The sequence below is a fragment of the Pelobates fuscus genome, chromosome 9, assembly GCF_036172605.1.
Source record: "Pelobates fuscus isolate aPelFus1 chromosome 9, aPelFus1.pri, whole genome shotgun sequence".
Taxonomy (NCBI): Eukaryota; Metazoa; Chordata; class Amphibia; order Anura; family Pelobatidae; genus Pelobates; species Pelobates fuscus.
In genome coordinates, this window is record NC_086325.1 from 130,693,141 (window position 1) to 130,716,096 (window position 22,956).

The 22,956-nt window shown below is 40.9% G+C and overlaps 2 protein-coding genes across 2 annotated transcripts in view; one reads left to right on the forward strand and one right to left on the reverse strand.

Moving 5' to 3' along the window:
* Positions 1-12,143, reverse strand: part of MARS2 (methionyl-tRNA synthetase 2, mitochondrial) — a 13,512-nt gene extending 1,369 nt beyond the window's left edge. Inside the window, exons 1-2 of the mRNA XM_063432391.1 lie at positions 11,830-12,143; positions 1,501-1,835 (exon numbers count right to left, since the gene is read on the reverse strand). Coding sequence (XP_063288461.1) covers positions 1,501-1,835; positions 11,830-12,052 — 558 coding nt within the window. The 5' untranslated portion in view covers positions 12,053-12,143. The remainder of the gene's footprint in view (positions 1-1,500; positions 1,836-11,829) is intronic.
* Positions 12,144-12,343: 200 nt separating this feature from the next.
* Positions 12,344-22,956, forward strand: part of LOC134573028 (apoptosis-inducing factor 1, mitochondrial-like) — a 38,732-nt gene continuing 28,119 nt past the window's right edge. The window contains exons 1-9 of the mRNA XM_063432390.1: positions 12,344-12,498; positions 12,840-12,982; positions 13,067-13,139; positions 13,312-13,338; positions 13,423-13,485; positions 13,577-13,698; positions 22,040-22,170; positions 22,311-22,401; positions 22,522-22,606. Coding sequence (XP_063288460.1) covers positions 12,414-12,498; positions 12,840-12,982; positions 13,067-13,139; positions 13,312-13,338; positions 13,423-13,485; positions 13,577-13,698; positions 22,040-22,170; positions 22,311-22,401; positions 22,522-22,606 — 820 coding nt within the window. The 5' untranslated portion in view covers positions 12,344-12,413. The remainder of the gene's footprint in view (positions 12,499-12,839; positions 12,983-13,066; positions 13,140-13,311; positions 13,339-13,422; positions 13,486-13,576; positions 13,699-22,039; positions 22,171-22,310; positions 22,402-22,521; positions 22,607-22,956) is intronic.

Sequence of the window (22,956 nt, forward strand, 5' to 3'; positions counted from 1 at the left end):
TGTATTCTCTGCCATCTAGTTCAGCCCTCTCATTAAGCAAATGTCATGAGAGGAGCGGAGGAGACAGAAGCAAAGCAATTAAGCCTTCCAGCTCCTTTCCTGCCAAAAAAACGCTTTTGCTCGAGGCATGGACTCCACAAGACCTCTGAACATGTCCTGTGGTGTCTGGAACCATCCATTAGCAGCAGATCCTTTAACCCCTTAAGGACCAAACTTCTGGAATAAAAGGGAATCACGACGTGTCTCACACGTCATGTGTCCTTAAGGGGTTAAGCCATGCAAGTTGTGAGGAGGGGCATCCATGGAATTGTTGTTCCAGCACAGATACCAATTAGATTAAGATCTGGAGAATTTGGAGGCCAAGGCAACACCTTGAACTCTTTGTCCTATTCCTCAAACCATTCCTGAACAATGTATGCATTGTGACTGGGTTCACTATCCTGTTGAAACAGGACACTGCCATCAGGGAAAACTATTGTTATAGGGTGTACGTGGTCTGCAACAATCTCTAGGTAAGTGGCACATGTCAAATGAGATATCATTGTAATTTTATAATTAATGTTATTCACTTCACATGTCAGTGGTTTTAATGTTGTGGTTGACCATTGTATATATGGTTTGCATTCAAGAGATTTCACTTGAAAAGGTGGGGCCAACAGACTACCTATAAAAAGTGCTGACAATGAAAACTAATACAACCCTTTTCCTATCCAAATATGGCTTCAACCTCTTTAATTTGACTAACACGATTTTTGTTAATTCATAAACCATTTACCCAATTTAGATTTAAATATGCTCACACTTTAAGCCCACATTTTGTACATCGTTTGTACTTGTTTTTTTTCTAAACAGCTGAAATCACTATAACTTTAAGATACTGCTCTGGGTACAGGCACTTCGTTACAGTACCCATCAGGTCTGCTGCCAGGATTTTACTGCCTGAGGCAAAAAGCCAGTTAGCTGCACTCAAATCTATCCAACATCTCATTTATATCTATAGTTTTATATCTATTTTGTTTGTCTTTCTTGTTTCTTTCTCTGCAACTGATCAGTGTGTGCACTGAGCACAGAGTCTGCCTGCAGCATATCACATCGATTCTATGCAGAGGCTATTGCTCTATGTCTCATGCTTAAGTTATGACATTCCAATGTGCCACCAGAGATCCCCTATAGAAGCTGGCATTAGATCTTTGTAGTATGATGCCAAAGTGATCAGATTCCATGGGGAATTAAGAAGGGGGTGGTAAAAAAACAGTCCACTTAAAAAGACTCCCTAAAGTGGAGCGCTGAATTATACTTCAAGCGCCTTGGATACGCACAGATCACTTTACATCCATGGGGAACCTGTGGAAAGTTATTGCCCGACTGCCTCACTAGTGAAAGGTTTGGCAATAGTTGGAGTTCCCCGTGATCATCAAGACTTGTCATTTTTGCCTAGGAGGTTTTAAGCATTATTATTCTCCTACTCTACTGAATTGAGCACTACATTTTTGCCCATACCTGATGTCCACTCTCCAAAGACACTCTGATCTGGTTTCCTTTGTCATCTGTTTTCATTGCAGTTTGTCCATCACTCAAAAATGCTTCATCAGATGTGCAATACCAGCCATGATAAGTTCCCTTGTAAATGTATCCTTTTTCCTCCAGTTGCAGCCAAACATGGTTTACTGTCTGAGCATGACGAGATTCTGATGTGCGTACAAAATCAGTGTAGGAAATGTCAAGAGCATCAAATACTGCACGGAACTGATGAGATACTGATGTACAGAATGTATATGGGTCTTTGCCTAGTGACTCTGCAGCCTGCTGTACCTTCATACCATGTTCATCTGTTCCTGTAAAACATAAATCTTAATATAGACAAGAATAAAGTTCTAGAAACAGCCAACCACACAGAACTCTTAGACACTCAGGCCTCTAGTAGAGGACCCACGAATGAGCAATACACACGAAAAACGCACACACTTTTTATATTAAATAACCAGATCCATACTGTTAAGTACAGTATGTTGTATGCATATATTTGCAGTTGACATAAATTTTTTTTTCCATTTCTAATTCACAAAATTATTCAGGGGTAATCCAGAATTAGTCAGGTGGTTGTAGAAGTATTTGAACAGGCAACGGCAAGTGTAAGTTCGCCATCACTAAAGTTATAAGTGGTGGAATTCTATAGTGTATGTTGGCTGTCATAACAGGTTAAAGACCTTTAGAATCAGAATGTTCAACAGGACAAGCAATGGCATTAAATTGCCCTAGAGTTAGTAATGTGGGTGTGAACAGAGTATGGGTGAGAATAAATGCAATTTCGGGTTGAGTTAATCCAATTATGGAAGCAAGATGATAATACTCAAAATTGGTTTGAAATTGAATCTGATTATATTAAAGGACCACTCTAGGCACCCAGACCACTTCAGCTTAATGAAGTGGTCTGGGTGCCAGGTCCAGCTAGGGTTAACCCATTTTTTTTTTTGAAACATAGCAGTTTCAGAGAAACTGCTATGTTTATAAATGGGTTAATCCAGCCCTCAAATCCTCTAGTGGCTGTCTCATTGACCGCCGGTAGAGGCGCTTGCGTGATTCTCACTGTGAAAATCACAGTGAGAGCACGCAAACGTCCATAGGAAAGCACTAATAATGCTTTCCTATGAGACCGGCTGAATGCGCGCGCAGCTCTTGCCGCGTGTGCGCATTCAGCCGAATGGGAGGAGAGGAGGAGGAGAAGAGTTATACTGGTTTGGAATCGTCACAGTTAAATCTTCTTAATTTCTTCTTGTCTTCAGTTGATTGATATATATACGTCTTTTGTATATATAGTCTTGGGCCAAATGCTCGCCACAATAATATATGTCTATATTATTGAAAAGTACTAATACGCAATCTGACTTAGTTTCTTCAGGTTTATTCTTAGTTACTGATACATAATAAAACAACAAATGATGTTACAGGATAATGGACATTCAACAGCAGATGGTAATTGCTGGACTTCTTTACATCCTTACATCTTTACATCCAGAGAGAGAGCCGAGAGAGACAAGAGAGAGCCAGAGAGAGCCGAGAGAGAAGAGCGAGAGACCTCGTGTCCCTTTGTTACTATATAGAAGTGCCCATACTGACGTCAGAGCATTAATTCTTGCCATATAAGGACAAGACCCCCTAATCCACATTCCAGAGCTCTCAGACAAAGAAACCCTTGTGACTTATACCATCTGTTACTTTTGTCAATCCACACATCCATATATAATCAATAGAAACATAGAATATGCAATATTCTACACCCGGCGCTGGAGAAAGGCAAGTTTTAACCCCTTTCCTCTCCCCAGAGCCTGGCGGGAGGGGGTCCCTGAGGGTAGGGGCACCCTCAGGGCACTATAGTGCCAGGAAAACGAGTGTTTTCCTGGCACTATAGTGGTCCTTTAAGTACCCCCAAAATACTTGGAAACCCCACAAGTCACAACCCATGATAGCCCTGATCTGGGGGACCAACATATCCAAAAATCACCCAGATCGGTTCAGGATTTCCATGGAAGTCATAATTTGACCGACCGCACACAAGGTCTTATGCCCAAAACAGTTCCACAGTTTCAGAGGTAGCGGTCGGTCCCTTTCGGGGAGTTCTATAACCGAACAAATCCACAAACTGTTCCCCTGGCTCATGGGTAGCGTTTGTTCCCCTAGTTTATGGGAACAAACCTACCAAATAGCGCTCTCCTGGCTGGTCGGTGAAAAGAAGAAGACGTTCGTAAAGTTGAGTGGCATTTGGGAAGTCGATTGTCTGATTTTATTTCCAGACACTCGACGACCAAGTCCCGCTGACTCTTTTCGCGCGACAAGATGGCTGCTGTTTTCTCCAGGATGTGGCGTTAGCCCCTCCGAACAGTGGCCACACACAGAGAGAGAGAGAGAGAGACCATAATCTGCAGTTTCCTTTGTAGTTAATGAACCAGGGGGGTGGTCGGAGTTTGATAGTTTTCTTAAGCTGTAGTGGTTCTAGTGACTATAATGTCCCTCTGAAATAATTTTATTACAAATGGGACACATGAGATAAAAAAAAGCATAAAAATACAATTTAGATGTAAAATCTGTGAATAAAAATAAATACCACACACTTTAAAAAAAAAAAAAAAAAAAAAGTAAAATAAATGGCATCTCAATACAGCTCTAAATATATCATATGCCGCCCCTCCCCCTTTGGCAAATCGTATGCATTTATGGAGTAATTTAAATATGTGAGCCACTAAATTTACTCAAAATGCATAACAGACCAATCTTTAATTTGTCCTTTTTTGAAACTGCAATGGGCAGGTTATAAATTAAGCTATGTAATTTCACAAAAACTTGGCAAGGGTATATGAAGGGAGACATTCTGTACTCAAGATACAAAGATGAGCACAATTTAGTGATTTTTACTACAGTAGAACATATCATGTTAAATGGCTACATAATAAGTGTCAAAATACTTTTAGCCAAGTAGCTTGTGATGTCTACTTCATATAAATATACAGTATACGTTTGTGTGGCAGTTTTGTTTTCTGTATGGATATTAAACTTTCAAGACAAACATACCAAATTCTAAAATTTCCCCACATTGAAATTTTATTTTTACCTATAATTACGAAAAATAAACTGAAATCCTAGACACAGGGCTGCCATCAGAAATTTTGGGGCCCCTGACAAAGCACAAGGTCTGGGCCCCCCCTCCTCCCCCTCCCCCTCCCACCCCTCCCCCTCCCTCCCGGGCCCGCCCACGCCCTACCTAGTCCGCTGACAATGATGCGGGACTGAATGTGGTGTGTATAGTGGAAGTGAATTAGAATGTGTGTAATGGATGTAGTGTTTGTGTGCATTAGATACTGTTTGTGCAGTGAATGCAGAGTGTGTTAGTGTAGCGGATGCAGTGTGTATAGTGAACGCAGAGTGTGTTTGAGTAGTGGATGTAGTGTGTGTACAGTGATGTAGTGTGTGTTTGTGTAGTGGATGTAGTGTTTGTATGTACTAGATGAAATGTGTTTAGTGGATGCAGTGTCTGTAGTTGATGTAGTGTGTGTATTAGACGCAGTGTCTGTGTATAGTGAATGCAGAGTGTTTCAATTTGTGGTGGATGTAGTGTGTGTACTGTGAATACAGGATGTTTGTGTAGTGGATGCTGTGTGTACAGTTAATGCAGAGTGTGTGTCAGTATAGTGAATCCAGAGTGTGTGCATAGTTTAGTGAATGCAGAGTGTGTGTTAGTGTGTAATGAATGCAGAGTGTGTGTTAGTGTGTAATGAATGCAGAGTGTGTGTTAGTGTGTAGTGAATGCAGAGTTTGTCAGTGTAATGAATGTAGTGTGTGTGTTAGTGCAGTGAATGCAGAGTGTGTGTTAGTGCAGTGAATGCAGAGTGTGTGTTAATGTGTAGTGAATGCAGAGTGTGTGTTAATGTGTAGTGAATGCAGAGTGTGTGTTAATGTGTAGTGAATGCAGAGTGTGTGTTAATGTGTAGTGAATGCAGAGGGTGTTTTAGTGTGTAGCGGATGCAGAGGGTGTTTTAGTGTGTAGCGGATGCAGAGTGTGTGTTAGTGTAGTGAATGCAGAGAGTGTTTGTGTAGTGGATGTAGTGTGTGTTTGTGTAGTGGATGTAGTGTTTGTATGTACTAGATGAAATGTGTTTAGTGGATGCAGTGGCTGTAGTGGATGAAGTGTGTGTATTAGACACTGTCTGTGTATAGTGAATGCAGAATGTTTCAATTTGTGGTGGATGTAGTGAGTGTAATGTGAATACAGGATGTTTGTGTAGTGGATGCTGAGTGTACAGTTGATGCAGAGTGTATGTTAGTGTAGTGAATGCAGAGTGTGTGTCAGTATAGTGAATCCAGAGTGTGTGCATAGTTTAGTGAATGCAGAGTGTGTGTTAGTGTGTAATAAATGCAGAGTGTGTGTTAGGGTGTAGTGAATGCAGAGTGTGTCAGTGTAATGAATGTAGTGTGTGTGTAAATTTGTAGTGAATGCAGAGTGTGTGTTAATGTGTAGTGAATGCAGAGAGTGTGTTAATGTGTAGTGAATGCAGAGAGTGTGTTAGTGTGTAGCGGATGCAGAGTGTATGTTAGTGTTGTGAATGTGTAGTAATGTGTAGCGAATGCAGAGTGTGTGTCAGTATAGTGGATGCAGTGAGTGTGTTAGTGTGTAGTGTATGCAGAGTACACTATGCAGTATTAGGGAATGCAGTGTGTGTATTTTATTAGTGTATGCACTGTGTGTGTTAGTGTATGCAGTGTGTGTTGTATTAGTGTATGCGGTGTGTGTTGTATTAGTGTATGCAGTGTGTGTTGTGTCAGTGTATGCAGAGTGTGTTGTGTTAGTGTATGCAGTGTGTGTTGTGTTAGTGTATGCAGTGTGTGCTGTGTTAGTCTATGCAGTGTGTGTGTTGTGTCAGTGTATGCAGAGTGTGTGTGTTGTGTCAGTGTATGCAGTGTGTGTGTTGTGTTAGTGTATGCAGTGTTTGTGTGTTGTGTTAGTGTATGTGGTGTGTGTGTTGTGTCAGTGTATGCAGTGTGTGTGTGTGTTGTGTCAGTGTATGCAGTGTGTGTGTGTGTTGTGTCAGTGTATGTAGTGTGTGTGTGTGTGTGTGTTGTGTCAGTGTATGTAGTGTGTGTGTGTTGTGTCAGTGTATGTAGTGTGTGTGTGTGTGTGTGTTGTGTCAGTGTATGTAGTGTGTGTGTGTAAATGTCCAATGAGGAGGGGGAGGGGGGGCATTTTAACATTATTTAAAAAAAATAATAATTTAATTAATTAAATTGTTTTCCCCCCCTCCCTGCTTACCTGTGTCTAGGGAGGGGGGAGATTCCATCCCCGGTGGTCCGGTGGCATGGTGGGGCCCCCCGGGTTCCCTGTTACCGCAGAGGGGGCCCAGGCAGCACACTGCTTCTCCTCTTCTCTCCTCCAATAACTCTCGCAAGACCCGCGGAGCGTTGCCATGGCAACCGGGTCTCGCGAGCGTTATTAGCAGGGAGGAGAAGAGAAGAAGCAGTGTGCTGCCTGGACCTCCTCTGCGGTAACAGGGAGCCGGGGGCCCGGGGCTGCACACATAGATAGCGATATTCACTATCTATGTGTGCAGGGAGGGAAAGTGGGGCCCGAGCAGTCCGGGCCCCCCAGGGCCGCCGGGCCCGTGACAAATGTCACGGTTGTCACTCCCTGATGGCGGCCCTGCCTAGACATATTACATATTTTGTAAAATCAGGACAAAAATTCATTTTTTTTTTTTTTAATTAAGTTGTTATGGTGCCAGGAGGACTCTGGAGGTACTCATACTTCAAGGGATTAAACCGTTCTTGACAGGTTTAACCCCAAAGCTGCCTTCAGCGGTGATTTCCTCTCCCTCTGGCTTCATTCATGTAAATTTTCAGGGAAGTTCGGAGTGCTGCTGGGTAGCGGTGCTGCTGACTGGCTGAGAGCGGTAAGCTAATGCTCTCAGCCAATCGGTGACTCCCCATTCACTAAATTGGTTTGGAAAGAAACGTACCTTTTCCCAGCCAGTTTAGTGAACTGGCTGCTGGAGGCAGTTGCCGCTGGAGGCAACTTTTGGGTTAAACCGTTTGAGAACGGTTTAACACCTTGAGGTAAGAGTGCCTTCAGGCACCATAGCAGCTTCATTTAGATTACGTTGTTTTGGTGTCTGTAGTGTCCCTTTCAGCTGCAAGTGTGTATACATTATTATTGCCAAAACTGTAAAATCCATTTTTTTCTATTTCTATGTATTTTTTTTCTTTTATAACAAATTAAAATGTTTATACATATAGGTCACATTATTATTATTGGTATGTATATAGCCCCAGCACTTTACATTTAAATTAAAGCCCTTAATGTCCTTTAAAAAAAATGGTATATCTTTCCGGATCCACGACACTACAAAACACTAACATAGTTACATAGTTACATAGCTGAAAAGAGACATGCGTCCATCAAGTTCAGCCTTCCTCACATATTTTTTGCTGTTGATCCAAAAGAAGGCAGAAACACCCAGTTTGAAGCACTTTCAATTTTGCAACAAGCTAGGAAAAAAATTCCTTCTTGACCCCAGAATGGCAGTCAGATTTATCCTTGGATCAAGCAGTTATTACCCTACATTGAAAGATTATATCCTTGAATATTCTGTTTTTGCAAGTATGCATCTGGTAGCTGTTTGAACATTTGTATGGACTCTGATAAAACCACTTCTTCAGGCAGAGAATTCCACATCCTGATTGTTCTTACAGTAAAAAAAACCTTTCCTTTGCCTTAGACGAAATCTTCTCTCTTCTAGTCTAAACGCATGACCTCGTGTCCTATGTAAAGTCCAGTTTGTGAATAGATTTCCACACAATGGTTTGTATTGGCCTCGAATATATTTGTATAATGTTATCATATCCCCTCTCAGGCGACGTTTTTCTAAACTAAATAGGTTTAAATTTGTTAACCTTTCTTCATAGCTGATATGTTCCATTCCTTTTATTAATTTTGTAGCCCGCCTCTGCACTTTTTCTAGTGCCATAATATCCTTCTTTAGAACAGGTGCCCAAAATTGCACAGCATATTCAATGTGTAGTCTTACCAGTGATTTATAAAGAGGCAAAATGATATTCTCGTCCCGAGAATGAATGCCCTTTTTCATGCATGACAATACCCTACTGGCCTTGGCCACTGCTGATTGACATTGCACCTTGTTGCATAGTTTGTTGTCTATAACAATTCCCAAGTCCTTTTCGTGTGTTGTTATCCCTAATTCGCTTCCATTAAGGGTATACGTTGCTTGTGTATTCTTTACGCCGAAGTGCATAACTTTGCATTTTTCAACATTAAATTTAATCTGCCATTTGAGTGCCCAGTCCTCCAGTCTATCTAAATCCCTCTGCAGCAAAGTAATATCTTGCTCACATTGTATTATTTTACAAAGTTTTGTGTCATCTGCAAACACTGAAACATGACTTTCAATGCTGTCTTCAAGATCATTTATAAACATGTTAAATAGAAGGGGTCCCAGAACAGACCCCTGAGAGACACCACTTGCCACCTCTGTCCAGCTTGAAAATTTACCATTAACGACAACTCTTTGTACTCTGTTTTTAACCCCTTAAGGACCAAACTTCTGGAATAAAAGGGAATCATGACATGTCACACATGTCATGTGTCCTTAAGGGGTTAAGCCAATGTTCTACCCAAGAACAAGCATTTTCATCTAGACCGATTTCCTTGAGTTTGAACACTAATCTTCTGTGTGGAACTGTATCAAATGCCTTGGCAAAGTCCAAATAGATCACATCCACTGCAACACCCTGATCTATACTTCTACTTACTTCTTCGTAGACGTAATCTGGGACCTTGTGATCTTTGAACACCCAATACCTTCGTAAGTGGGCTCGGCCACGGCGGTCTGCGGGAATCGCCCCCCCTTTTTAAACTCACTAATGGATACTAACCTCCCCCCCCCCCACCTTCCTACTGGATTATAACCTCTACTCTTCACAGATGCACCCTCCTACCTCCCCCCCCCCTCTCTCTTTCACGTCTCTTCTCTTCCTTACCCCTCACATTTTGATTGTAACATAACCCCCAACCCTTGGGCATCCGTCCATAGAACGAGCAACAAACAAGGAAGACAAAGAAATGGCAGGCCCTGATTGCATCCCAATGGAGGTATAACGACACTCTACTACGTCCACACAACATAACATTGAGTTTCCTTGAGACATGGCACAATACAAGAGCGTTGGAAGGCACCAAAACAACCCACACAACACAACTACACCTTGTTGACCATCCTCCAGCCTTAAACTGCATATCTACTAGCTGTTCCCTACCCTCCTGTATATTCAACCTATGTTTTAATAATTGTTCTCTTATTTGTGAAGACTACACAACAAATATAACTGTAATAATGAACACCACTTGAACAAAATGTGATTTCATGCGTATGTATCTCATGTTAATACTTTTATTTCTGTAACCACATGCAAGCTTCCTCCGAGGCACCCCTAAATGTAAATTGTCTTTACAAAATTGAAAAATCTACAAAATAAAGAATTTAAAAAAAAACCACGGTATATATTATGTGTTGAGCCCTGGCGTACATACCGAGGTCGCAGGGGTCGTGGCTGCGACGGGGCCCGGCCCATCAGGGGGCCCAGCCGCCCTGCGACCCGGTATGTACGCCAGTGTGGCCAGCCTCTTCTCTTGGGGGGCCCAGGAGTTGGCCACCTCAGGGCCCCCCGGGGCTGGCCCTGGTGTCACCGGGCTGGCTGGCTGGCTGGTGAGCTAGGGAGCACTCTCCCCTGAGCACTCTCTGCCCAGCTCCCTCGCACACCGCATTGATACCGAGCCGGAATATGACGCATCAGTACGCGGCACGCGAGGGAGCTGGACAGAGAGTGCTCAGGGGAGAGTGCTCCCTCACGCGCACGCCAGCCAGCCAGCCAACCAACCCGGTGACCGGCTGCCGAGCAGCACCACTGGACCCCAGGGAATCCACGCAGGTCTCCCAAAGGTAAGGAGGCTGGGGGATTAAATTTTAAAGAAACGTGTGTGTGTTAGTGTTAGAGTGTGTGTTACTGAGTGTTAGTTTGTGTGTGTCTGTTAGGTGTCTGTTAGTGAGTGTGTGTTTGTCAGTGAGAGTGTATGTCTGTAAATGAGTATGTCTCTGTCAGTAAATGTGTGTGTCTGTTAGCTAGTGTGTATGCGTCTGTTCATGAGAGTGTGTGTGCGTGTGTTTAAAACCTCTTCAGCACTTACCTTTCTCCAGCGCCGAACTCCTTCCGCCTCTCAGCTCCACATGCATGGCAAGAGCCGCGCCCATTCAAACCGCCCATAGGAAAGCATTACTCAATACTTTCCTATGGACGTCCAGCATCTTCTCACCGGGATTTTCACGGAAGCGCCTCTAGCGGCTGTCAGTGAGAGGCTGGATTAACCCTCAGTGAAACATAGCAGTTTCTCTGAAACTGCTATGTATTCAGCTGCAGGGTTAAAACTAGAGGGACCTGGCACCCAGACCACATCATTGAGCTGAAGTGATCTGGGTGTAGTGTTCCTTTACGTGTATGTGTATCTGTAAAAACAAAGATGTCAATTTCAGTTGAACACAATGCAAAAATTGCTTTAAAAGATACACTATATAATACATATCTGTATTCCTAAAGCTACTGCCACTAATCAATTATGTCCCCCTCTCTCCCCCTAAAAAAATAAAAAAAAAATAATAATAATGAAATAAAATAAAACTAATTACTCACCTTTTCTTCATCGCCCTCCTCCTCAGGTTGCGTCATCCTGATGACAGGCCAATCCAATGCTCGGACGACACGGTATGTTATGGTACGAAAGCGGGGATGTAAGATTCCTGGCTCTCACACCAACAGGGATAGGAGGCATTGCTAGAAGCTGCGCTTCCAAGCTCTCTTATTAAATGGATGCTATAGTGCCAGGAACACAAAGCTATATTCCTGGCACTATAGCTCCCTTTACTACCCCCACCCCCTCAGCCAAATTAAAAGGAATAAAAACTTTAAAACTCACCTTATTTCCAGAGCCGTGCAGGTGCGCTGGCGCCGGCCCCACCTCCTTTTTTTAGAATTGCCCATTTTTAGCCAATCCAATGCTTTCCCATAGGAACAATTATGTTGTTGAAGTGCCTACAAGTATCCCTTTAAGATGCATTATATTGAAAACTGTCAAAATTCATTTGCAGAATTCTAAACTTTGTGTTATGCCTTAAATATTTGAATACCACCATGTATAGCATAAAACAATTTAGACATTATTTTTTTAATTTACTCTGTCTCAGTTTAGCGCTAATAACAAGAGGTTGTGGTAAATACCTGTGCTCAGTCTGGTCTTCTCCCCATAAAGTGCGGCATATCGATGTTGAGCATCGGCTTGTAAAACAGAGTACACATGTCCGAGGTGGGGAGCAGCATTCACGTAGAATATCGGCGTGGTGATAAGATGGGGCTGTGACTGGGGAGCTTCTGGCTGCCATATGGCTACCGAGCTTAGCCGTATGGTTCTAGAATACTGCCGCACACTTCTCTGCAGCCACATTTCATCCAAAACAAAGTATGAATCTTATTCCCTGCAAATTCCCTGTATGGGCAACGTGATAAGGAACAACCCTGTGACTGGAAACGGACCTGCAGAGGTCACTGCACTAATAAGAAATAACTTCCGCCACTACTATTCAAAACACATTTATTCCTGTCATTTGGTTTTTACATTTGGGTCTTTTTTTTTTTTTTTTTTTTTTTTAATCTAGTACAGAACGCGTGTTTTGTCAATACACAGCCATTACGGATGGGAGAAGTGCCCTTAGCAGCTCCCTTATCAAACATGGCCGCCTGTGCGCTTTGACAACTTCTAAAAACGTAATCGAAGGGAGTCTGACACGCGTAGAGCGGTCACAGTCATGGCGGCTCGCAGGATGTTTGCCCCAGGGCTGTTAGCAGCAAGATTTTTTAATCAAGTGAGACCGAGATTGCCGTCCAGGAAGGGTGAGAGGTTGCCACAGTCCTCGGTGATATACAGCTTTGTATTGTCTGGGCTTTTTACTTGTTTGTCCGTCCTTTCTATGTTCAGTGTGCTTGTCCTTCAGGTGTTTTTTTCGAATGTAGAATGTATTTTCGAGTATTCAATGTGCATTTCAAATTGTAGAACTAAATAGACGAACTAGGAAAAAATATTCCAGGTCAGTCAGGAGACACCTACCTGGGGGATCTAAAATTTGACATTTATCATGGAGCCCCTTTAAATCACTCAAATGTCATACCTTGTTGAGTAATACTGCTTGTAGTTTTTCGTGAAGGATTTATCTTTATTCTGTTGTTCGTTTCAGGATTTATTCTTAATCATTCATTACCAACACCTCAACAAACCTTTAGATGTTCAGGGGGTACATCTAATTATTCACAACCAAAAGGAGATGGCTTGCTTTATGCCCTGGTTGTTGGACTTACAACACTAGGTGGAGGAGTCTATGTAAGTGTGCTCGTAGGTCGCATCTTAAATAAATACAATGGCAAGATTGGTGTTGGGTACTATGCAATATATTCTTTATTTCAGGTTTATATAACCCTCCGTAAGGACAGAGACAGATTTAAGGAAAGAATTGTGTCTTTCTCCACCAGCTTTGAAGGTAAAGACTGTGTGTATGGATTTCTGAACAATAGCAATGTAATCAAATTGCATCTTTTGTATGTTTGGTCTTTGGGTTCATCGCAGCAACTGGTATGTGTGGGGAGAAGGAGACATATGTCCAGTGGTATCTGTGTTCCAATGCTTGCCATATAATATCTCTCTTTTGCTAGGGAAACATGAAGATTTGAAAACGACAGGTGAGGGAAAAAGTACTATCCAATGGGGAAGTGAGAACAATTTAAGATGAGCTTTAGTTGACAATCCATTTGCTCTTTACTTAGGATCGAAAGAGGATGCTACACAAACTGGAGAAAAAGCGGAATCGCAAGGTGAAATAGAAACAAGTAGGTGGAAATTTTAGACTCCGCATTCATAATTTCATTTAATTTTGTGTGTTGGAAATCAACCACATTACTAACTATTGTTAATATTTAGGTCAAGAGAAGGCACCTACAACCAGTGCAGTGTTAACTCATGTTCCTTACATTCTGATTGGTGGAGGCACAGCCTCTTTTGCCGCTGCTCGATCCATACGTGCAAAAGATCCAGGATCTAGAGTAAGTGTCTGTAGTTTCATGTTTCCATACACCACCAAATTAATTCTTATACTACAAAGATACTCTCATCAGAAAGAGGTGCACTTACATTCTCCGTGCATAAACCAGAATCTCTAAAGGGTGTTACACAAAATACAATGAGATATGCAGTCATATATATCTATATAGATATAGATATAAAACATTTGATAATCCCCCGCACTCACGCTTAATTATGTATCCACTGCGCCGGGTGCCAGGCATGAACTCCAATGGAAATATTGCTGCAAAAAACTGCCGCTCACCGGACTTGTAAAAATCCAAATTTTATTGAAAAAAGAGTTAAAAAAGAGACCAACGTTTCAGTCCCCGCTCGGGACTTTCCTCAGGGTAACAGAAAAAGGAAAATTTGCTTCATACTTACCGTAATTTTCTTTTTCTGATCATTATTCATGGCAGCATTTACTCATGGGTTAGCTCCTCCCCTCACAGCAGAAAGGACAGGAAATAGAACTCTGAAACTGGTATAAATAGATCCTCCCCCTTCCCATCAGGCAGTCTTAGTAACTAGCATCACATCTTATAGTATATGGGTGGGACCGTAATGCTGCCATGAATAATGATCAGAAAAAGAAAATTACGGTAAGTATGAAGCAAATTTTCCTTTTTTCCTAACATTATTCATGGCAGCATTTACTCATGGGGATTACCCAAGCAGTATATATAGAGGGAGGGACAGAGTTCAAAAACAGCTAATAGATATAAAACCATTATTGAGCTGCATACATTTTAGAAGACTTTAAAAAAGCCAAACAAGACATCCATAGGATATTGTCATACATTCTGCTCAGACAAGTAAATTAACCTAGAGGCTGCAAGGTCAGCAATCTCCTGGCATTCAATATCTGAAATATCCTGAATAATGATAGAGTCCGAAAGGAATTAAGGCCATGATAGCCTAAGTTAGATAAGGATAATGCCATTTTGATATAAAATTTAAAACCAAATTGATGACCTCATCAGATCAGAACCTTGACAAAGGCATAACAGAATGTTGGATGAGAACAGACACACCATGCTTTTCAACACGGGGAGAATTACACTGAGAATCCAATTACTTCCTGGATGTAATTATTAAGGACTGTTCACACTGCTTCCTCTTGCCTTGTGAACTACTTACCTGTGGATACAGGAAACAAATCAATACCTGCCTGTCAGAAAGAGGCAGAGCCTAGTAGAGAAATAAGTGTTATTAAAACACTGCAATAACGAATATATATATATATATATATAATCAAAATCAGGCTCACAACAATACCTCACACCGTGGATGAATTGATACAGTAATGATCAGTCACAGGAGAGGTATAAACCAATGACATTACTAGGCAAAGGCAAGAAGAATCATATACAGATTAGTTAAGGATTAATCACATCAGTACCTACATTCAAAGAAACATATTGTAAATAGTACAGATTATGCCAAACAGTATAATCAAATTTATTAGAGACAGTTGTGTAACATAAGTAGGAGAAATGTAATTGGCAGGATACTGATGAGAAGGTGGTAACCAGAGGCACATGATCCATTGTGGTAACCGACACATAATAAGCAGGATAGTAGAGGATATTCAGTTATCCTTATGAGAATAAACAACCGCTTACTTACTCTTACCTTATCTTCATATAGTGATGAAATACTAGTGGCAGAGCCTATGGCGATAATAAGCAGTTTGTATTATCTGTAAGATATCAACACCAATACAAGTATATAATCCACAAGTATTACATCAATGCAATGTTAGGAGTGACCATAACTTATACCGATCTAGGTACAGAGACCATGTAAAAACATATCAGTCAAATGTTTGTCATCAACAAGCTGCATTACATTATTTTATGTAGGATGAATCAACCACTTAAAGCCATACATTGGTTGCAAATTCCACATATAAGGACCCCTAGAAGAATCCCCATGAATATCAGGAGAGAGGACCGTAATGGAGTTACCTGTTAAGGAGTTACCTCTCTTGTTCTGGTAGCAGGTGAATTTTACCTGAAATAGTAAACCTGGTAGAATGGCCCATTGGACTAGACCTCCCAGTGTCAATTAAAATACTTGCAATACCAAGTATCGAAAACTTACCTGGATCATATGAGCCCAAAAGAATACCTTTAATTGCAGAAAGGAAATTATAATATTCCCCTTCACAACAGGGGAATCTTGTCAGAAAATTCTGAACAAATAATTCCTTATGAACCAAATGCATGCCACCCCTGACATATCCTAAAGGGATTGCCAAACTCTCAGGTCCCCAAGGGATAAGAGAGAATACTGCATAAAAAAAATTAGTACATTCTCCAAATTATAAGGATTATGTCTTAAGGAAATGTACTCAGTTCTAAAGAATGTTAAACCAATTCCAGGGAATAGAGCAAGAAACTGAATAAAAATCACAAACCAGACCAGTGAATTCTTCAGAGTAGAAGTTTGCGTAAAAATAAAATGATACTAAAGTTAAGACCAGGAGAGAAACAAGCCAATATGAACAGCTTTTAAATCAGGTAATGGCTTCAGAGTTACCTACTTATGAGAACGATTAATAGCCCAATTTGTGCTCCTGCAACCAGCATGAACTACTAAGCTGTGCATCAGTAACAGCATATATTTGAAGGTTACACATTGCCACCAAAATTGAAAGAAAAAAAAAAAGAAAACATTCCCTATCTTGATAAGAGAGGAAAGGATATCTGGCAATAGAAAAACTTTTGAGAAATGGTCTCATGTATAAATACATAGGAGTGCACACAAAAAGGCCTTAAATTTGTTAAACAGTACCATGCTCCATTTTGGAAATGCAGGTCTCCTTCTCTCCTGTGAGAGGCACTCAGAAAGGTTCAGAAACACCTGCAATCCATCTGAAGTGGTAAAATATGTTAATTGCTTATACTGAAACACCTGTGGGAGAAGGAATCTAATACAAAGCCAAAAAGCAGCATGTTTCCTTATCTACTTCATTAAAAACTGAAATAGAGAATCCACAGTAGGCACTAGTTACTTACCCAGTACAACAGTGCATTTGCTAGAATTGGGCTGTATTACATTTCAGCGCAAAACAGACCTTAGATCATTTGTATATATTAAATCTACCAAGGCTGTGAATAAATTGGGGTTATATAATAATACCAACCTGCATCAGAATATATGAAACACATACATTGTGGATGTTTCTTAACAGCACCCTATGCACATATATATCAGTTACATATACTGAGTCTGTTTAAACAGTAATCATACATAGCCTACCTTTGCTATATACAGTGACAATGTGCCTGCACCCATATTAAGATTATATGAGTGAGATAAATTGAGGCTGTGTTTTCAACAGAACTTCATGCACATATAGCACTCACATATACTTAGGTTGTGACTAATAACCCACACATAGAACCATTATCAGAGTGGACTCAGAGGATGTGTCTTAAATAATTTACATATATTGTGTTTCCACTAATATATCAAGCATATAGTGAACAGATCCACTGAAGCAATGTCCACACCAACTTACAATTCGAGCATGTAGAGGACATATACTGAGGCTCTGTTTTCAGAGCAAATGAACACAAACTGAGGCAGATACTTACGATCAACTCATACATAGAGCATATAGTGGATATATATACTGAGGCTGTGTCCTCATCGTAACTCACACACAGAGCCTATAGTGGATATATATACTGAGGCTATGTCCTCATAGTAACTCATACACAGAGCCTATAGTGGGTACATACACTGAGGCTGTGTCCTCACAGTAACTCATACATATGGCCTATAGTAGATAAATATACTGAGGCAGTGTCCTCATAGTAATTCATACACAGAGCATATAGTGCATACATAAACTGAGGCTGTGTCTCCATAGTAACTCATATATATATCCTATAGTGGATACCAATACTGAGGCTGTGCCCTCACAGTAACACACATAGAGCATATAGTGTATACATAAACTGAGGCTGCGTCCTCATTGTAACTCATGCATAGAGCCTATAATGGATACATATACTGAGGCTGTCCCCATAGAAACTCACACAGAGCATATAGTGGATACATATACTGAGGCTGTCCCCATAGAAACTCACACAGAGCATATAGTGGATACATATACTGAGGCTGTGTCTCAATAGAAACTCCTATATATATATATATATATATATATATATATATATATATATCATATAGAGGATACTATACTGAGGCGGGGTACTCACAGTAACTCTTATATAGACCATATAGCGGATCATATACTGAGGCCGTATCCTAGTAACTCCTACATAGAGCATATAGTGGATACATATACTGAGGCCGTGTCCTTATAGTAACCCATACATGGAGCATATACTGGACACACTGTTCATACGTTAGAGCATAAAGTGAAAACATACCGATGCTGTACCACCACCACCAGATTATGTATGGATACTGAGGCCCCGTGGTCTCATATGCAGTATATTCTTCCACTTTCTGGAAAAGCCTGCTTATTTGCAATAATGCACAGATAACAGCAATCAATGCCACATATCTTGATAGAAACAAGTGTGTGTGGACTTAGAGTTAGGTTTTTAAAACCTATCATATACATGTGTGTACTGCAATCAGTCACCCAGGAAAGTTCTCTTACCTTGGATATTTCTCTGTCTTCAGGACTGTGAAATTCCAGCAGACTTTATACAGCCAGGATATCCATTATTAGCACTCTTTTTCACAATGCCTCATTGCATTAACAGCACTCTTTTTTCACAATGCCTCCTTGCATTATCAGCACTCTTTTGCACCAAGCATCCTTTCATGTATAAACTTACCTAAATGCTCACCACACAAACCTCCTAAATGTGAAGGACAGGAAAAAAGACTGCCTGATGGGAAGGGGAGGATCTATTTATACCAGTTTCAGAGTTCTATTTCCTGTCCTTTCTGCTGTGAGGGGAGGAGCTAACCCATGAGCAAATGCTGCCATGAATAATGTCAGGAAACAATAAATACAATGACAACATACCAACAATATATAGGTAAATCTGATTGGTAAAACTCACCCAGGTGCAGTGAAAACGTGTGGACCGTGTACTATAGCCCTTCCGGGTATGCGCGCGCACACCCGCTGAGGCTCCTCCCACTATACGTGCACGTGATACGTGCTGTGACGTGCCATTTATCTATAGTTGCTAAGCAACATGTTGTGTCCACAGTCTGCAGGCTGGGCAAAGAAATGGTGAAAGGTTTTAGACAGTGTGCTATCATACAGAGATACACCTTCTTGACACCAATGTGCCCAAAATCTATAACCTAAATCACACATACTGTATAATCTTAAACATGTGTTGGAATAGAAAGATATATTTACAGAATCCAAGAAACGGTGTATGTTCCGCAATAATACAGAACTAAATAGTGAATGTGATGAATGGCCATAAATGTTTAGTGGTATATATGACCCAAGTGCAGTGTCAAAAATGTGTGTACCGCTGTGACACAGTTCACAATCATGAACAAAATCAATGAGCTCGTAGTTATAAATATACCCCTGTATAAATATCACCAGTGTGAATAACATACTTTGCAATGTGGGATATACTACCACTATATATAATACTAGTGTACATACTAAATATCGAAAAATAGATATCGAAATAGATATCGAAACAATCTATACCGGGTGAATATAATAAGTGGAAAAATATTAATACCTCATGGTACGTATCGCTCTATATAATGAGGATAATAATATAGATATAGATATAGATATAGATAGATAGATATATATATCAGAAAATTTACACCATACTCACCGATATTTTCTTTTCCCGGATATATGCCATGGCAGCACGACGTATGGGTATAGCTCCTCCCCTTCTCAATTGGACAGGAACCACCTCCTAATTAATTAATAAAATAGACTTTCTCCCACGTCCCTTCAGTCTTAGCTTAAAGCCACGAAACAACACAAAAATTAGAAAAGTGTGGAACCGTAGTGCTGCCATGGCATATATCTGGGAAAAGAAAATATCGGTGAGTATGGTGTAAATTTTCGGTTTCCCCCGGATATATACATGCCAGCACTACGTATGGGTTATACCCAAGCCGAAAGGTACAAGGGAGGGGGAAATAAAAATAACCAAAAACCGCCCAAGTCAAATTACAATGCAAATTACAACTCTTTATTGACAAATCAACTATAAGGCAGTGGAGAGGACACTTCTACCAAATTCCATGGTAGAGGAACGAACTACGTCCAGCTGATAGTGATGACTAAATGTGTTAAAGGAGGACCATGTTGCTGCTGAACAAATGTGGTCCGGAGAAATGTTGGCTGCAGCTGCCCATGAAGAGGCCAATGATCTGGTGGAATGAGCTTTTGAAGACCTGGTGGAACTGGAACCCCAGAAGCCGACTAATGGCTGAGATTATCCATCGCCCAATAGAAGTTGAATAAGCAGCCTGACCCCTATTGGATCCTGTAGGAATGAACAGATTAGAGGATTTTCTTATATCAGAAGTACGATTCAGGTAAACAGACAAACAATGCACCAGATCCAAACAATGCCACTTCTCTTCTTCAGATGAGGGAAAAAGGCTGGAAAGATGATGTCCTGATTTATATGAAATGCGGATACCACTTTAGGTCTGAATGCTGGAACCGTACGAAGAATAACTGTCTTCCTGTAGAATTAAAAATGGAGATTCGCAGGAAAGAGCTGCAAGCTCTGAAATTCTTTTACCGGAGGTCAGTGCAACTAGAAGAAAAGTTTTCAATGTTAGTTAGCAGCGAAATATTATCTAAGGATTCGAATGGAGTACCAAACAAGGTCTGCAAAACCAGAGGTAAATCCCAAGGAGGGGAGCAAAACCTTATAGGAGGGCGTAGCTTGAGAATGGGTTGAAGAAACCTTCCCATATCCGGATCAAATGCCAATTTCCGATCCAGCTGAGCAGAAAGAGCTGAAATCTGTACTTTCAAGGAGCTGAAGCTCAGCCCCTTATCAAATCCATCTTGCAAAAATTGAAAGACGTCACTGATACCGGTGGACAAAGGAGAAATTTTATGTGCCATACACTAGCTACAGAAGATGTCCCTTATCCGATAATAAGCTGACAAAGTAGATTTCTTTCTGGCGTTCCACGACCGGAGTGAGGAACACGATGGGCCGAACAACCCGGAAGTGACGAAAAACGGAAGTCCTGGAAAGACGACTGGCACATTCGGCGTGCGTTCCACTATGCGTTCCAAAACCGGAACGTGAAACCCAGAGAACACCTATCGGGAAAAGAAGCTAAAAGCGGAAGAAAAAGAAAAAGGCCCCCCCCGGTCAGGCAGAAATCTTTAAGGAACTGCCACTTACATCACCAACAGGACAGGATCCAACCATGGGAAAGCCAAGAAGCCCAGAACAAATGCAGCAGGTAGGTGTACCCTTTTTTTTTGGAATTACCACCACAATGGGTCAATGAGGGGAGAATCCTCCAGGGGGTCGCCCATAGTGAGGCGCCGTGTCCTGAGGCTTCCATGGGGAGAGAGACTGAACTCCCCATGGGCTATGGGTACAATTAGACCCGAGTAAGCCACAAAATAAAAAAAGAGGAGGTAAAACATTCCATTTGTCCATGAAAAGTGGACAGGAAAAAAAGACTGAAGGGACATGGGAGGAAGTCTTTTTTTAATTAGGAGGTGGTTCCTGTCCAATTTGAGAAGGGGAGGAGCTATACCCATACGTAGTGCTGCCATGGATATATCCAGGAAAATATATATTCCTACAATAAATATGTAGTTTCAAGTGCACATTAGATATTTATTTTTTAGTCAGTCGCTATAAATGCATATTTTACACATGCCTGATAACATATACATTACATACAAGATCACAAGTGTACAAGTCTTTCATATGCAATGATGTTTTAATTAGAATTAAAAACAAAACCCTATTTAAAGAGACCCTATAGTCACCAGAACAACATATTATTGTAGTTGTTCTGGTGAGTATATTTCGTCCTTGCAGGCTTTTTCCAGTAAACAGTCTTTTTTCAGAGAAAAGACAGTGTTTACATTACAGCTTAGTGACACCTCCAGTGGCCACTCCTCAGATTGCTCCTAGAGGTGCTTTCTGGTTCAGTGCTGCACAGGGAGGTCCAGGGTGCTAGATCGTGGTTTTAACACTATAGGGTCAGGAATACATGTTTGTGTTCCTGACACTATAATGTTCCTTTTAAGTTATAGAGGGAGGAGGGAGTTTTTGTTATTTTTAAATATTATGTACTTTACTTATCTGCATAACCAGCATGTTTAAAAATATAAATATTTTTTCCCAGGTCCTGATAATATCAGATGAACTTGATCTTCCCTACATGCGCCCACCTCTTTCTAAGGAACTGTGGTTTTCTGATGATCCTGATGTGTCTGAAACATTGCGCTTCAAACAGTGGAATGGCAAGGAGAGGAGGTAGAAATAGGAAGGAAGATATAGGATGAATGCTCAAAAAAAAAAAAAAAATTGTCAATGGAACCAAAACTGCCATGTGGCTATTATGCACAATTACATGCTGTATACATATTTTGTTGATCCCTGCTTTTCTTTCTTAGTATTTTCTTCCAGCCATCCTCCTTCTATGTGTCTCCTGAAGAACTTATGTCTTCTGAACATGGAGGGGTTTCAGTTCTCACTGGAAAGAAGGTGAGGATTAATAATCCTTTGTTTCATTTTGTTATTGCTCAGGAAGTTGCATTGATCTTTTTGGATGTTACAATAAGGCAGGAAAGATGATTGTACGTAAATACATTTTTTTTATTACAGGTTGTACACATGGATGTACGAGAGAACAAGGTTAAACTGGACGATGGTACTCTCATCTCATATGAAAAGTGTTTAATTGCCACAGGTACGTTGCAAGTTTGTTTGGTGTCAGAATAAAGTAGCACTCCAAGCATTGAAACCACTACAGCTCACTGTAGAGTTTATAGTACCAGGCTTACTGAGACACTCTGGCATCCCATGCCCATGTCTCTGAAGCTTAAAGTACATCCAGTGCAGGACCACATAGAGTAGAATGGCCCTGCTTTGCATATCAGACCCAGGCAGAATTCAGAAGAAATGCAATGTCATTTGAGCACATCTTCGATATAAAATAAGGCCAGGGACTAATAAAACTATTTAGAAAATTGGGCAGACTAGATGAGCCAATCATAGAGATTTTGGTTCTAGCAGTCTGTGTTCTCAGTCCTGGTTCAG